General features: G+C 41.1%; 1 protein-coding gene across 1 annotated transcript; it reads left to right on the plus strand.

Moving 5' to 3' along the window:
• Positions 1-2,988: 2,988 nt before the first annotated feature.
• On the plus strand, positions 2,989-16,195 carry dcaf10 (DDB1 and CUL4 associated factor 10). The gene is made up of 7 exons (XM_023352894.1): positions 2,989-3,699; positions 5,101-5,214; positions 8,036-8,233; positions 9,016-9,218; positions 10,595-10,672; positions 10,756-10,901; positions 12,201-16,195. The coding sequence occupies exons 1-7, from the start codon at positions 3,227-3,229 to the stop codon at positions 12,570-12,572; spliced, it is 1,584 nt and encodes a 527-aa protein (XP_023208662.1). The 5' UTR covers positions 2,989-3,226; the 3' UTR covers positions 12,573-16,195.
• Positions 16,196-16,727: the final 532 nt, after the last annotated feature.

A 16,727-nucleotide genomic window follows, 5' to 3' on the forward strand; every position in this document is an offset into this window, starting at 1 on the left:
GGAACAAGCACTTTTTTTTATCAATTTTGAGGAATTATTGACTTAAAAGAAACTCATAAATCTTGCTGAAAAGTTACCTATGAGCTAGTTTTTCTTATTTCAAGTGTATTCGTCTGATTCGTGTATTCGGTGATGTTCGTCAAGATGGCGCCGGCACAGCTGGCTGCCTGCAGACGCAGCTCCCGTCGTGTGTGTTTGTCTGTGTATATTTGCTGTAACCGATTAATGATCCGTGCTTGAAGAACCCATGGATCATCAGTTGGGCTTTCCACAATGGCTGGATGTGGTTCTGTCGATGTTCTCCGCGTTCTTCTGCTACTTTTTATACTCGTGGTTGCGGAGAACCTCGCCGAGCGGAGTAGCGGCATTGTTTGCTCGCGTGAACGGCTGATTGCGCCGTGTGGGCCTCTGCTGCTGCCCGGAGACGGGCCTGTGGTTCCGGAGGAGTTACGGAGGAGACGACGGGGCTGCGGGTCTGGAGTTAAACGGAGGTAGAAGAAGAGACGGCGCAGGCTAGTGGTGAGGTCTTTGGGAAATAGGACTGACGAACTCACAGCGCTGGTTAGGACCCAGAAGGAGTACTGGGAGTGCAGTATCTCTGCTTCACGGAAACCTGGCTGCACTCGCTTATTCCGGACTACAGCGTGGAGGTTCCTGGATTTTCCTTGGTGCGGGGGACAGGGACTTTCCCAAGAGTCGGAAGAAGAGGGGCGGCGGGATTGCACTTTGTGTGAGTGAGAGGTGGTGTAATCCCGGCCATGTTAACGTGAAGGAACAGATTGTAGCCCGGACATTGAACTTCTGGCTGTGGGAATGCGGCCGTGTTGTTTACCGAGGGAGTTTATGTCCGCCATTTTGATCGCTGTTTACATTCCCCCATCAGCTGATGAAGCAGTGGCCTGTGATGTCATCAGCTCTAACGCAGCCAAACTCCAGACTCAACACCCGGACGTTGTTATTGTGTCTTGTCTTGTCTTGTCTCTATGCTGTAACTGCGAAGTAATTTCCCTGCTGGGATGAATAAAGTACTTCTATTCTATTCTATTAAGATATTAGTATTAAAATTAAACCTAAAACACTTGGGAAGATTTTATGTTTTTACTGTGTAGAGGTAGAGGTCCTGAGAGCCATGGGGCCAAGAATGATGCCTCCAGCTTTTTTTGTTTTCTTTTTTATTTAAATGCCTACAGCTTGTGGTGGAGCCGCTCTGGGCAGAAAGCCATATCTCTCATATTTAAAAGCACCACCATGGATTGCAAATTTACAGTTCCAATTGTGTTTGCTGGCATCTCAAAACACAGTTTCCAGGTTCTCTTGAGATCTACTCTTTTTTTTCCACATTACTTCATACATTTCTGTTGGCTGAAATGTCCAGCTGCGAGTAAACAAACGGAAGATCCAAAACAAAAATGTATCGATTTATTCACACCTGATCAGAAAAATAAGCGAACTTAGTTTGGGGAGGCTTACCTGACGATCTGCTCCAGGACGTTGAAAGGACCTAATAACGGCTGCCTGCTGTTTGAGCATTTAAAGAATTTAAAAACACCCCAAAGCACTCAGTAAAAGCTTATGTGCACTGCAAAAATGTAAAAAACGAAATAAATAATTCAACTTGAAGAACATAGAAAATAAGTGTTGAACACATGAAGAGAAGCATATGAAATAAATGCATAAAAACCCAAGAAACTGAAGAAATTTAATAATATTTGATGGCCTATAACTGTCACTGCAATGTATCTTGATAAGCGAGCTGAACAGAAAGAAAGAAAGGACGTTTTAGGTCGGGTCCGTGCACATTTGACCTCCTAATCAGAAACTATATATATATATATATATATATATATATATATATATATATATATATATATATATATACAGAAAGAAATCCTTTCTTTCTGTTCAGCTCGCTTATCAAGAGACATTGTAGTGACAGTATCTGTTCGGCAGATGGCAGCAACGAGTTCAATAGGTGCAGCAGGACGAGGAAGCGGAACTACGTCACTTTCTTCTGCTATTTGTTTTGGTCGGAACAAAAACGTTGAAACTTGCCGAAGAAGTACACAAACATCCGCACGAGCTCTTCAATTTACAACTCAGAAAGTCACATTTTTACCCAATTTATTTCCGAAACTCTGAAACAGATGAGGAATCCGTTGAAAATATATAAAATGACAAGCTAATATATATATTTTTTAATTATTTTAGCGTTAAATGTGTTTCCCAACAAATACAGGTAAGGCAAAAGTGTTTCTTGCAGTGCTGTTCTTTGTTTTCAACACGGTTCTGGTGTTACATTTTTAACAACGAAAAATGTTCCATAAAACTTTGTAATGAAAGTTATGAGTTGAAAAGAGTCCTAGTGACACTATTTGAGGTTTTTGTCTTTAATCTGAATTTAAGGTTCTCACATTGTGGCACACATGCTACGAATCGTATGTGGGTTCCTATTTAGTGATACACAAATAAAAATGTGGTGTTCGCTTGCTAAATACAAAAAAACTAATTACTTGTGTGGTCGTTTCTGAAGTCCGAACGTTTATATTTGAATGACATTAAACCCAATTTATCCACGTAGCAAGTGTAGCCCCTTACTTCAGCCAGCTGTCAAGCAGTCAGAGGAAGGTTGGCTCACTCTTTTTGGTATAGAGGGGATTCACTTTAAACTTTAAACAGTACAAAAACGTTTTTGATTAAACTTTATGACGGTGTCTTTTGAAAGCTTTGGCGCTTGTAGGTGGCTTATCTGAAACACACAGTTATACCTCATCCTTCAGTTAATAAAGCAGTGTCAGTTTATACGTTTCTTTCTCGTTATTCATTTATTTATTGTTTGTTTGTTCATTTGCTTTTATCACAAAACACAAGAAAATAAAAACAAAACGTCTGTCCCAATGGCGGACCCTGTACAAAAGAACCGCGGAAATAAAATCCATGTCGCGCCTTTATTTTGAAGGGTCAGCTCCTGTTTCCGGTCAGATGGAAGCTAATCCTGGTTGTCTTGATGGGCGGCGCAGAGGCGCTGCCAAATCTGGCAGCAAAATAGATTTCCCCCACCGCACCTCTGCTACTACAGTCCTCCGTCATGGCACCTTAAGCGTGTAACGAACTCGACGTAAATTCAAGCTCGGTAGCTGATTGTATCCTGTCTGTTTCCTACGGCCGAGCTAGACTCTGACCCCACCGGAGACACGAGCCGCGGTGCGGACGGGCTGAAGCCGCCACAATGAGCTCCGAACACCAGAGCGACAGCGAGGACGCCGACGAGTCGCAGGATAGGCCCGGCAGCACCGGCAAGAAAGAAGACCCAGTTGGAAGACCGACACAGTCGGAGGTGGAAGGAGACGCCCCGCAGAGGGTCTGCGCTTCGCCGCCGGGGAGCAGCAGCGAGGACCAGCCTCAGGGTAGCGCTGGCTCTTCTCCTCCCCGCCTGGAGGATGAAGAGCGCCGCAGCTCACCGAGCGCCGCTCCGCAGGCGGGGAGCGGCGGGAGCTCCGGCAGCGAAGGCTACAAGGGGAACAGCCTGTTTTCCTGGCTGCAGAGCAGGACTATCAGACGGGGGCTGTTTGTAGACCCAGCCAGGGATAACTTCAGGACAATGACCAGCTTGTACTGCTCTATGAACCCGGCTGTGGAGTCGGTCAATCTGAGCTCCCAGACCCACGGAGCTGTATTCAATTTGGAGTACTCACCGGACGGGTAAGTACTGAGATGCTTCAGGACGTGGTCGTGGACCTCACAGGTTTCACTCATTGCATTGACACATGCAACAACTCTGTGCTTCACAATTTCAACCCTTCGTCCTTGGAAGTTTGATCTAAAGTTAACGTCACGTGCGTGATGTAGTGCTGCATGTCTTTAGGAAGCTCCCCACAGCAGTCACAGCTAATGAGGACAGTCAAGCCTCCTCGACTAGACACCAGATGCAGGACCTAAATCCTGCAGCCAAACCGGGTCAAGCTGTCTTGTCTGGGTCACGTTTGTTTGTGTGCTCATGTGACAGCGGTAAGTCCTTCCTGCACACTGTTGGCCTCGGCTGGCTGCACATAACGCAGGTGCGTCTCAGTAAGTTCGACTACGATCAAAGTCAAGAGTCAAACTCGAATATAGATTATTTGCACACAGCTAATGCTAACCTAAAATTCAATTTGGGGGTGAAATGATTAACCGTGATAAATCGATTATTGAAATAATTGTCAACTAATTTAGTTGTTGGCTAATCGTTAACTGGTGTAGACACACTCCTGAAATACCATTTGCTGGAACCCCCCAACATACTCAGAGCAGTAATTAAGCTACTACTGTACAAAAAATGTATATATTGGATTTTAAATGAAAAATTCTATTTGAATGTAAATATTTTCTAACAGAACTCATCAAGTAGCATAGTATTAGCTTTCTTTGCTTTAAATTCTGTCAAAGTCTAATATTAAGCATCCTTTGCTATGGAATTGTTAAAAATAGTCAACAAATTGGCCTACTCTGAACTGATAAGTGAAGCAGAAAGGAGTTAAGTATTTATTTAGATGCTGAACTGACTCCAGACTTGGTAAAACTCAGCAGACAGTTGCAAATCACAACTAATTGTGGAAACTGTACACCGAGCACTTTTTCCCTTCCACTTACCTTTTTTTAGCCAAAAATTGCAATATCAGAATTATTTGTAATCGGTCTTATACAATTAGAATGTAAAAAAATTAGCGACTTTCTCTGCCTGTAAGCTATAATAGTCAAAATTAACAGGAATATATGGTTGATATGTATCATTCTGTGTGCAATTATTCTGCAGTTCTACTTTCTTATACTGAAAGAAAGTAAGTTTTCCATATTTTAACACGTTTGTGTTGTGATATATTGTGCTGCTCTGTACTTGAAATTTATTGAGAGACGCCTGAACGACGTAGCTTGGAGCATTTCATACAATGCTTATTGTATCTTTCTACGTTTTTACTACTATTATTAGAATAATAACGTTTTTGTTTTACTGTTGCACTGTTCCCCCTCTTTCCTAAATGTAGAATAACGTGGATGACGACACAGTTAAACCTCGTCCCTGTCTTGTGGCGGCCAGTAACTCTGGTTTTTGTGCTCCCTGCTCAGGTCTGTGCTGACTGTGGCCTGTGAGCAGACAGAGGTCCTCCTGTTTGACCCCATTTCATCCAGGCACATCAAGACCCTCACAGAGGCCCATGAGGATTGCGTCAACAACATAAGGTGCACTTCTCACATATAATATCAGACATTTAGGGTTTCTTAAAGCTGATCTGTATCACAACGGGTCACTTGTGACGGTGGACGGATTTTTGTTCCTGCTTGGGAAGAAACGGCAGTTTTGCTTCCAAGATGTTGTTTCGACATTAGTCAGAATATTTTTGACATTTCAAGTTTTTTCCACGTCATTTTAACTTTTTATTCATGAGATCAAATTTTGACTCAATTCCAGGCATTTATTGTATCGTTTGCCATTTATCGGGATAAATTTCTGTTGATGATAAGAATTTAAATTTATTGTTATCACTATAAATTCAATATAATAATTGTATTATAGTATAACTATAATACAATTAATGACGTATTAAACCTCCAAAACTGTCCAAATTGTCTGGATTCCTTGTTCCTCTACAGTTTGTTCAATGAAAATATCAACATATGATTAAATTCAGTTACTGTGTGCTGTTTAGTGACACGAGTCGCACTTCTTTATGTGAATGGTGTCGTACAGAAGTGTGTTATAAATGATTTTCAAGAGCAATATTTATGTTTGTGTGGCTATGAATGCTGTCATACAGTCACAGCCATACAGTTACCTTTAAAAAAAATTAAAAAAAATTTATCCCTTTTATCGTTATCACAATATATGATAAAACTATTTGATATTTATAGCTATACTTAATTCTTCATATTTTCAATATTATGTAACTGTGGGGAAAAAAAGCTTCACCCTTTTCTTCCCCTCCTATAATATAGTTGGGGCCTGCCATGCAAAGCAATGGCAGGAACCTATTGCTATTGTCGGAGAAAGTGTTTCTTTATTCTTTATTTTTCTTCCGTAACCGTTAATGCGGCTCATACCGCTTGGTGCACACCTACAAATGAGGTATCAAAACCTGCAGAAAATTCACGCCATTCCAGCTATTACTTCTGGTGGGATTTGGGCTTAACGTGGCGACATAATTCGCAAAAAACTACGAAAAAAACCCCATTATAAGTCAATGGGAAAAATCCTAGAAATACCCTATTTTTGAGGATTTTCTGTGTCGTCACAAATTCACCTAGAAATGCCATTCAAATTTCATTTTGTAGATACGTCTGTGATCTCTTCGAAAGTGAAGACGGCTCGTCGATACCAGTTACGGTTTGTCCACAATTTGCCTCTAAGCGACCCAAAGTTTCTCATTTTTCCTAAAGTTAGAGTGCGTCTCTGGCTGCTTAGAGTGAGAGATGAAGACAACTTTTTCAGCCCAAATCATTTTTGAAATCGCCATCACGCCCACAAATATGGCACGATTAGTATCACAATCGGTCCTGACATTGATACGCCTGTCTGCTCCGGTAAAATGTTTTCGAAATTTATCTAGACCGTACGGTTTTCTGTCACGGTGCTTCAGAGCAAAGTCATGCGACAGGATTTTCTGAGGCTGTCTGAGGCTCTCTCCCATGTATTTGAATAGAATTTCAGATCTGGGCACAACATTTCTTTCTCTCATCACTGTAAATGCTCTGAGTGAGGTACAGATATGAATCTCGGGACTATCGCAGAAGACACATAGGCCTCTCATACGCTCGAAACGCTTTTCGAATATGTATTACGGTTCCCGAACAAGAAGGATTTGTTTCCAATGCTTTTTTTCAGTAAACCGTGTTGGCTCAAACACACAATTGTGTGTTTGAGCATGTATGACTCACAGCTCACACCTGCTGAGACCATTATTTACCATGGCAACGGAACTCAAGAGGCTGTTGGCTGCTGATTTGGACTACAAATACGCATCGCTGTAGTTCTATCTATCCTCAGTTGAAACAGATCAGGACTGAGAACTGGCCTTTAGAACTACCCGCTGCTATGGGCTGTATATAACTGATTTAACTCAGTAACTGTTACACATGGGATTATTTTGGAACTTTAAAATTAAGCATACTGAAAATTTCAAAATAAAAGCCTTGAATATTTTACATGACGTAATTGCTCTTTTTGGCCGTATATGACTTTTTCATCCAAAGCAATGTTACACATGGGATTAGTTCGGAACTTTAAAATGGAGCATAATAATAATTTCAAAATAAAAGCCTTGAATATTTTTACATCAGGTAATTGCTGTTTTTGGCTTTATGTGACTTTTTCATCCAAAGCACTGTTACACATGGGATTAGTTTGGAACTTTAAAATTAAGCATACTGAAAATTTCAAAATAAAAGCCTTGAATATTTTACATGACGTAATTGCTTTTTTTGGCCGTATATGACTTTTTCATCCAAAGCACTGTTACACATGGGATTAGTTCGGAACTTTAAAATGGAGCATACTGAAAATTTCAAAATAAAAGCCTTGAATATTTTTACATCAGCTACTTGTGTTTTGAGCATTATATAACTATTTTAACCCAAGGACTATTACGCATGGGATTAGTTTGGCCCTTTGAAATGAAGTTTAACAAAACTTCCAAAATAAAAGCCTTGACAACATTTTAAATCGTACTGAATGGTGCACGTCCGCCTCGCTTAACGTTCTTGTGGTTCTCCGCGTGCCACTGATTACGTTGCGGCGTTCTTTAGCGTCGACGCCAATTTGTGGCGTGACGACGCCGGGCCCAAGCCCGACGGGCGCGCCTTGGCAGGCCCCGGCTAAATTTCTTCAGAAGTTTTGTTTTTCTAGTTTGTATGTAAAAAGCTACTTGGTTACTTTTACTCTATTATTCTGCCTGTCCAGCACATTAGTGCATCTGCAGTTGTTTTTAAATGTGTCCTATATGTGAATGAACGAATAAACGCGGCTCAAAGGCCAAAGGTCGGCTGAAACCGTCTCGTCTCCCTCCAGGTTTTTGGACAATCGCCTGTTTGCCACCTGCTCCGACGACACCACCATTGCATTATGGGACCTTCGTAAGCTGAACTCCAAGGTCTGCTCGCTGCACGGCCACGCCAGCTGGGTGAAGAACATCGAGTACGACACCAACACCCGCCTCCTGGTCACATCCGGCTTTGACGGCAACGTCATCACGTGGGACACCAACAGGTTGGTTGGCTTTGCATTATGCAGGACCTCTGCAGCGGTATGCATCGATTTTGAACCTTTAAAAATAAATAAATATCCAGCGAAATATCCACTCAATCCTATACTTTCCACTTTAAGTTTTACAACTTAATAAAATTGAAAAAAAAGAAATCTTATTTTTATTTATTTTATATTGATTTATTTGCGTCACCAAGCTCAGTCAGTTTGGATGAAACGTATTTATAGATCTATCGGTTTTGTAGTTTTATTGGCACAATTTGCTCTCTTTTAAAGTTTATGGGTTAAAAAGATTTTTGCATGGTGTGCACGGCAATTTAAAAAAAAAAGAGAGTAATCATCTCTAAGCTACAGCATTATAGCTGTTTCCCAGTGCAGTGCTTCACGTTCCATGTGGTCGGTTTTAGTACTGCAAGGTTTTACCTTATTTGGTTGCTGGGGTTCTACAAGGAAGTTGGAATTTATTTAATTTTGAAATATTTATGCCTCTGAAAGCCTTGTGAAATCAATGTCTTTCCCTTTATCACCTCTGTTAAGTAGTAAGAGGAAGTTTAAGTTAGTTTAGCGATGTATAAAAAAGCTCTTTCGCAGAAAAGGATCCTGTAAATATCTGAAATTTATGCTATTGACTCACTCCTCAGGCCAGTTCCTCTTTCATTTACCTCTTTTGTTTTAATCTAGACTGCATGTGTTTGATTATTGCCAAATGCCCTACATAAAATTAAATTCCTACTTATTAGAGATATTACCGTATTGTTAAACGTAGTAAACGTCCTCCCTGGCAGGTTTACGGAGGACGGCTGCCCGCACAAGAAGTTCTTCCACACTCGCTACCTGATGAGGATGCGTCTGACTCCCGACTGTTCCAAGATGCTCATCTCGACTTCCTCAGGGTACCTACTCATCCTTCACGACCTGGACCTCACCCAGTCCCTGGAAGTGGGCAGCTACCGCATGCTGCGAGCCCGACGGACCCCCCTCAGCTCAGGTCAGAACCCAGCTGTCAATTAAAAATGAAATGAAAAGTGGAAGGAAATGTAAGCATCTCCACAGAGTGTCCCCACATCCTTAAAAAGTCTGAAATGCGTGTATCTAAAATGAAATGCTTTAAAATGTCTCAAAATTACGAATCTGAAATTAAGACTTTAAAATGTGTTAAATTTAAAAAGAAAAGAAAAAGAATTCTGCCTTAACCCTTTTATGTACAGTGGTCACTACAGTGGACAGCTATCTAAAATCCATTTTCTTGTGCATTTATATGTTATAAATGCACTCAGACCACCAAAGTGGACACTATTGCATCATAAAATACACTATCAACTTCTGGCCATCAGCTGCAAATGCAAGAAATTATTTTTGTTAAATCCAATATGGCCGACAGACAAAAAAACATGCCTACCGACCCGGTACCTCCTTCTACTGTAGACGACTCTTGCAGGTGTAAAAAAAAATATTGTGACATCAGATAACCCCTAAAGAACAATACTACTGATGTGTTTTTCAAATAACAACTTTGTATTTGAAAAAAATTACAATTAATCACCTAAAAAAATATATATGTTTTACAAAAAGTTTTTTCCTACCTTTTTTTATGTTTTAAGAAAAACACAAAAAAACGGAAAAAAATTTGGACACAAAGGATCATAATTCATGCATGAAAGGGTTAAATATGTTTTCTTTTTCTCATGGGACTTTATTGTTTCGCAAAACTTTGAGGCGATCAAAGACCTTTTCACTGCGTTTGCTGTTTTCGTTTGTACATTTCTGTCATGATACAGGTCTTAAATTTCACTCACAATGGTCTTTAAAAGTCTTAAATTTGTATATCTAAAATGAAGCTCTTAAAACATCCCAAATTCATTGAGGGGAAAAAAATAAGTTAGTAACAAGTATGTTTTCCTTTTTCTCGCAGAAAAAGCGCGATGTCTATTGCGCACAGACATTTTCACCGTAACTCAAGACTGTTGCAATTGCTGGTAACTAGTTGCTAAAAGCCAGATTACTTTTTAATGCCAATTTTTGCAATTATTATTATTATTTGTATACTTCTGACATGAAACAGTTCTTAAATTTGATTCACAGTGGTCTTAAAATGTATTTCTAAAATTAAGGCCTTAAAATGTCTTAAAGCTTTTGTGGGGTAAATAAATTGGTTAAAAATATTTTCTGTTTTTTTCGTGGGACTTTTTTGTTACACATAATGGTCTTAAAAAGTCTTAAATTTGAGTTGGTGAAACCTGCAGAAGCCCTTTTCCCAGTGATTCTTAATCCGTGATTCTTAAACAAGTGAATTTAAAGGAACAGTATCTAAAAACAAAACGATAAAGTTTATGTGTTTTTATTTTTTGTTGTTTATTTTCACAGACGGAGGCACATCAGCGTCCAGGTCGACCGTGACGAGCCGTCAGGGACACGACTCCAAGCTTCATCCTCACAGAGAAGGTCAGGGATGATCTTAGCTGGATACTGATAGCCTAGCGTCACTCCAGCTTCCAGGACTGTGATCAAACTTCCTTTCTCCTCAGGTCTGTCCCCACGGAACAGCCTGGAGGTTTTAACTCCTGAAATCCCCGGGGAAAAGGACAGAGGGAACTGCATCACATCCCTGCAGCTGCATCCCAAAGGCTGGGCCACGCTCATCCGCTGCTCCAGCAACATGGACGACCAGGAGGTGAGGAACCTTTCACGCCGTCGCAAATCCAGATCTACTGCCTCGTAAAAGTATTTCTGACCTTCAGCAGTCACCTAAATGAACTAAATCATTTGTGATTTAGTCCATTGAGTTTAATATAACCTCACTATAAAATCCCGCTGGTCCCTGAAAGCCTCAGAGGGCTTTATTAGGGCAAATTATGGAACACATGGCATCATGAAGACCAAACAACACCGCAGCCAGGTTAGGGACGAAGCTGAGTAAAATGTAAAGCAGGGCAAGTTATAAAACATCTGTCTATGTGCAAAGCTGGTAGAGATCAGTGACGTGCGGTGAGGTTCATAGCTGGCGAGGCACTGACTTAATCATAATCATATTTACAAATATAGACCCCCTGCATGTTGTTGTTTACATAAGGAAATTTTGCGCATGCGGACAACGCAGGAGGGCAAAAGGACAATTATTTTACATGTTATCCATAGCCGCGCTGCCACCGTAGAATAATTCTGTTAGCTCAATCAAACTTGGACATGTACAGTAGATATTATTAATTTCGTGCTGTGCTCCACAGAAAAGGGAAAAACCGTTAAAGTACAACTCAAAACCACGTCTTTCTTGGTCTCTGTATCATCGCAGCTACGCGCAGACTTGTTGCTATAGCAACTGACAACGCCACAAAAAAACACTCAGATATTTCCCACACAAAGAGCAGAACAGTCTGTTGCAGTAACATGGTTTTAGGCTTAATGTTTATTTTGCGATTATTAATAAGTGATTGATGTGGTAAGAGGAGAAAAACTATAAATATATTGCTGCACTTGACTTTACCGTATGGCTAGCTCGCTGTTGCTGTGTCTTACTCTGCAGTTGTGGAGTCACAATGTCTGGGATCATGAGCGCCCCCTGCCATGAGGCAAGAGAACTGCCTGCCTCGCCTCGAATCTGTCCTCTGCCGTTTCTGATCGCTCCTCAGCGCACGAACATGGACAGTTTCTACTTTTTGCATCTTAATGTTTGGAAAAATTATTTCCAATTTACAGTGCTTCACAAGAATATGTTGACTTATCACATAAAATGCTCAGCTTTATGGTTCTAACATGACAAAATATGAAAACAAAGTTAATTGGCATCAGTACTTTTTCAAGGTGCTGTGTTTTTAAGCCACAGCAATTAGGATGAACCATCTGTTTTTATATCACTGCAACTACAGCTTGATTTCGTAATTCTCTAAAAATCTAAATAGAGTGGTATAGCTCATTTGGCATAAACTTTATTGTCTAGATACCTCACACTTTTTCCTTTGTTCTCTTTCTCCAGTGGACCTGTGTGTACGAGTTCCAGGAGGGGGCGCCCACGCGGCCGCTGGTGTCTCCCCGCTGCTCCCTGCGCCTCACCCACTACATCGAGGAGGCCAACGTGGGCCGGGGCTACATCAAGGAGCTGTGCTTCAGCCCCGACGGACGGCTCATCTGCTCCCCTTACGGCTACGGCGTCCGCCTGCTGGCCTTCGACGAGCGCTGCAGCGAGCTGGCCGACAGCCTGCCCGTTCAGACCAGCTGCCTCCGGGAGATCCGATCCATCTACTCGCACAGCGACGTGGTGCTCACCACCAAGTTCTCCCCGACGCACTGCCAGCTGGCCTCGGGGTGCCTGAGCGGACGCGTGGCGCTTTACCAGCCCAAGTTCTAGCATCCGGCGTTGTTTAGAAAAGAGATTTTTTTTTTTTTAAACCCGATCACTGCAGACCTGGGAAAACGCGCACCAGTCTAAACCTCTGCATATAAAGCGGTGGAAATGCATCATGGAAGTGTTTTACAGATGGTTACTTTTTGCACATTTGTGCAGAGGATTTGCTGAAGCTAACCAGAGATGCACCGATCTGAGTTCTATTGCCAATTTCTAATCTCTGCTATTTGTACAGCTTTAACCTGCCGATTCCGACTTTGGTCTATTCCAGTTTCTGTTTGAAAACTAATATATAGTATAAGAAAACACAAGAACAGAATTCAGAATATGTTTCTTCCTTGTTTACTTCCCTTAAGCTGCTATTATTTATTTATATTAGGAGCAGAAACTGTGTTTTGAAATAGTGTAACCATAAATTACAGCTACTGTTTGTTTACTAAACCAAAATTCTAGAGTTCACATTTAAATGATCTTTAGCATTTTATAGAAGTGATTTGCATTACTAAACAAATGCTGTATTCTGTTCAGCCTTCCTGTTGTCTGTGAAACTCTTGCTCTCTCTTGCTTTCCTGCAGCCTCTATGAACCTCAGACACATATTGTACTTGCTTTCCTTTCTTACACCTCTTTGCTTCCTGTATCTTAATTTTAAGCGCCTCACTGATTCTGAAACTAGCTAACTTTCAGTCTTCACTCAGTAATAACGTACACCCCGAAGAGTATTTTGTGCAATCAGGTAGCAATTCCATGTGGTGCATTCACTGACTCAAAAAAGGTTGGATTTTAACGCGTCCTCCATTAGGCAAAAAGACTCATCCAACAGATTCCTCGATGCATCTCTACAGCTAGCTTAAGAACGTAGCCTAACTACAACCCAGGTCTGCAGCTGTTAAACGGGTCAAGTTCGTTTAGGTGCTAGCCGTCAAACTGACGGCCATTAACTGGCGTGAAGAAATGATAGACTGAAGCTCTGGGCTAATTGCCAGGTTGCAGCAGAGGATGGACACTTTGAGCCCTGAATTTCAAGACATGACATAGAAAAGCAAGCTCAAAATTGAAATGCAAAGAAATTGCATTTTGTTTTTGCAGACGAAACTTTCTGAGCGGAAGTCCAATGCGATTCTTGATGCAACTTGATATCAGGCAACGGCAAACTGTTGCTCGTTTGTGACTCCTTTAGCTACAGAGTTGCTTTTGGCCTCTTTAATAGTACATTTTTCTTCTTCTTCTTTTTGAGACTTGGCACATCCAGACGTCGCCGTCTCAGGAGGACAACACTAACGGCGCAAAAAGTCAAGTATCGGTGAACCCGGGAGACGGAACGGACTTTCGTGTACGCTGTGTGTCATGTTAGCTCGACTTCCTGCGCTGCGCCTGGTGCCGCTCTCTGCTGCTTCACTCATGCCTTCGCCACAGGTGCTGCTTCTGTGCTCATACAATCTGAACTTCAAGGACCTGCCCTCCTTTACCTGCCTGCTGCTTGTTTTTTTCCCAACATCTTCTCTCTTTCCACTGTCCAGATCCTCTGTTGTTTTTAAGAGTTTTACTTGGTGTATTAATGTTGGCACTAATTGTTGCACAGCGTTTGATTTGATAATCACTTTAGAGTTGTTACTCTGTAATCACCTCTTTACCTTCCCCAAAGTTGATGCTTTTATCTTAAGTCTTTAGATGGAAATGTCTGGTCACCTGGAAAATTGAGCACTCGTAAAAAGGCGGCGAATATTTCTGCCTCAACGCTACTAACTCACAGATACATAGTTTTACCCTCCTGTGGTCTTAGTGCTACGCTCTATAGGAGCAAGGCAGATGTCAAGTCTGACAAGGGTTCTCCCATCACTGTCGGTTCCCGGAACCACGCGCTTGCACACACACACACACACACACAAAAACAAAATCGGAAAAGCGCACGCAAGGTCAGCGTGACCAGGCTGGACCACGCAGAGGGTAAAAAGCTGGCGGGGCCCCATTGACTCCATCTCTTACTATTGCAGGAGGGTTAAGAACTATTTTTCATTTTTACCAGCAAACAGAATTTTGCCTAAAACTTGTAGGCTACTTCACATGAGTTACAATGTTCCCAGAAGTTGACCGCTTTTATCAACGACTATTCAAGGAGTTTAAAATAGATGCTTACAGACATTTATTAAAAGCCTTAAACCAAATTACATATTTCCGAAGAAAAATCTTGTGAAAATTATAGAAAAAAATACCCTGTCAAGAAATATTTCCTACTACTCGCTGAGCGTGTAGGCAAGATAAATGTTGATCTAGAAATATTAGCCTACCAGCTAGCGGTTAAAAGAAATGGGCTTCTGTCTTACATCGTATTTATACCCCAAGCCAACAGGAAACCTTAAAATGAATGAATAAAATTTAAAAAAGCTAAAGTTACAGTCATTCTATGCTATTGATGGAGGTGCCAGCAATCAATTGAAATTGAGTGCATTTCAGTTAAAGGTTGGCTTTTCTTCAAACTTTCGCTAAGAAAGGCGGCTGCAACAAAGGGTTGACTTGTTTTACCTCCCCAAAACATGTAAAGGTTTTTACACCCATCATGGGTAAAACATGGTGGGTAAATATCGCAACCTGATACCTGAACTATCATTCTCTGCTGGTTTATATTAGAACTTGAATAAAGTGAACTGTCGGATTGAGTGAGCTTCAAGTGTTCATTAATGTCCACGTGTTGGGAACAGCCCCACACTGCAGCCATTTTGTTAGTAAAACTCTCGTTTCCGCACTGAATGATTCCAGGACACAAGAAGTTGGCTAACGGTAAAAAACTCCTGCTATGCACATCAGCCTTTCTGGTGATTCTCCTTTATTATTTCTGCTCTATGCTGAGCTGTCGGCTGCCGAAATGTGATTCTTGATGGATGAAACTGAGCCGAGACCTCGAAGAGAACTTCTGCTAGGAAAGATTTAAGAAAAGCTTCTATTTAGATTGACTTTTTTTTTTTTTTTTTAAATGTAGATGTACTTTTCTCTGGCCACTGAAGAAGGCACTGTTGCACTCCCATTTCATTCAGATTTTAAAACTAAAGTAGAAGAATGTGTGACTACAACTAGTTGATGAAAGTAACAACGGATTAAAAATCTGTGTTTAATCATTATTATAACGTCAGAGTTGGGAGGGAAGCCGTTTTGACCTGAATTTGGCTTTGAGGTAAAGATTTAAAAATTAGATTTCACTGCTGATCTCCACGGTTTCTCCCGTCAGCGTCACGCCAGGACGCTCTGATACGCGTCGTGACCTGCAGTTCGCCTTCGGGTCAGTCAGACGTAAACATTTCGCGGCCACATTCATGGCGTCGCGACGGAGCGGAGTGTGACGGGATTCTGTGTTTCCTCCGCTGCTCTTTACTTCAGGTTCACCCACAAGCTCTTTGAAGTGTCTTATCTATTTTCACTCCGTGTATTTACGCAGAAAGACAGAAAAAAAACAAAAACTGGATTTATCATGTTTTGTGTGTTATTTTTGATTGTTGTTTTGGATTTGAACTTGTATCTAGCCATGAGTTTCATGAATGTTCACACTATTACCTTTTTTTTTTTTTTTTTTTCATGTGTGCACCATTAAGTGATGAAGGATGGGTAGATGAAAATAAAACATGGTGACATGCTTAGAGTTGCATTATTATTGCCTATACAGCAAGTACTCCAGGAACTAGAAAGAACAAAAGGTGAGTTACTTTACCACTACTGACTGCCAGGAATGTAACTTTTTTTGTTGTTTTTTTTTTTGGTTAGGTCAAATCTGAAAAGTGTGGTGGTCATTTGTATTCTTGCTACGCTTCCATAAAGGCCAGATTTATGGAGTGCACAACTAACGGTTGCCTTGCCAACAGATTAACCTACCAAGACATGACCTTCCACTTAATTCAAAAGGAGAGCATTAAACAGGATGCCCCAGTTAACTCTGGTGAAACCAACAGGATATCTAAAAAGAAAAGAGAAGTATCTTTTTTTTTTCCTTTTATTTTATTTTTTACCATGCCTTTTACATTAGTCTGTTACATAAAGTCCAAATGTGTTAAGAATGGGTTTGCTTTGCTTTAGCAGAGTGTTTTTTGTTGTTTTTACTGGCCCACCTTGTTAAATTTACCCCTTTACACACTGAGTAGGATAACTTTCTACCTATATCTGTAGAAAGCAC

This window comes from Xiphophorus maculatus, chromosome 19, assembly GCF_002775205.1.
Source record: "Xiphophorus maculatus strain JP 163 A chromosome 19, X_maculatus-5.0-male, whole genome shotgun sequence".
Lineage (NCBI taxonomy): Eukaryota > Metazoa > Chordata > Actinopteri > Cyprinodontiformes > Poeciliidae > Xiphophorus > Xiphophorus maculatus.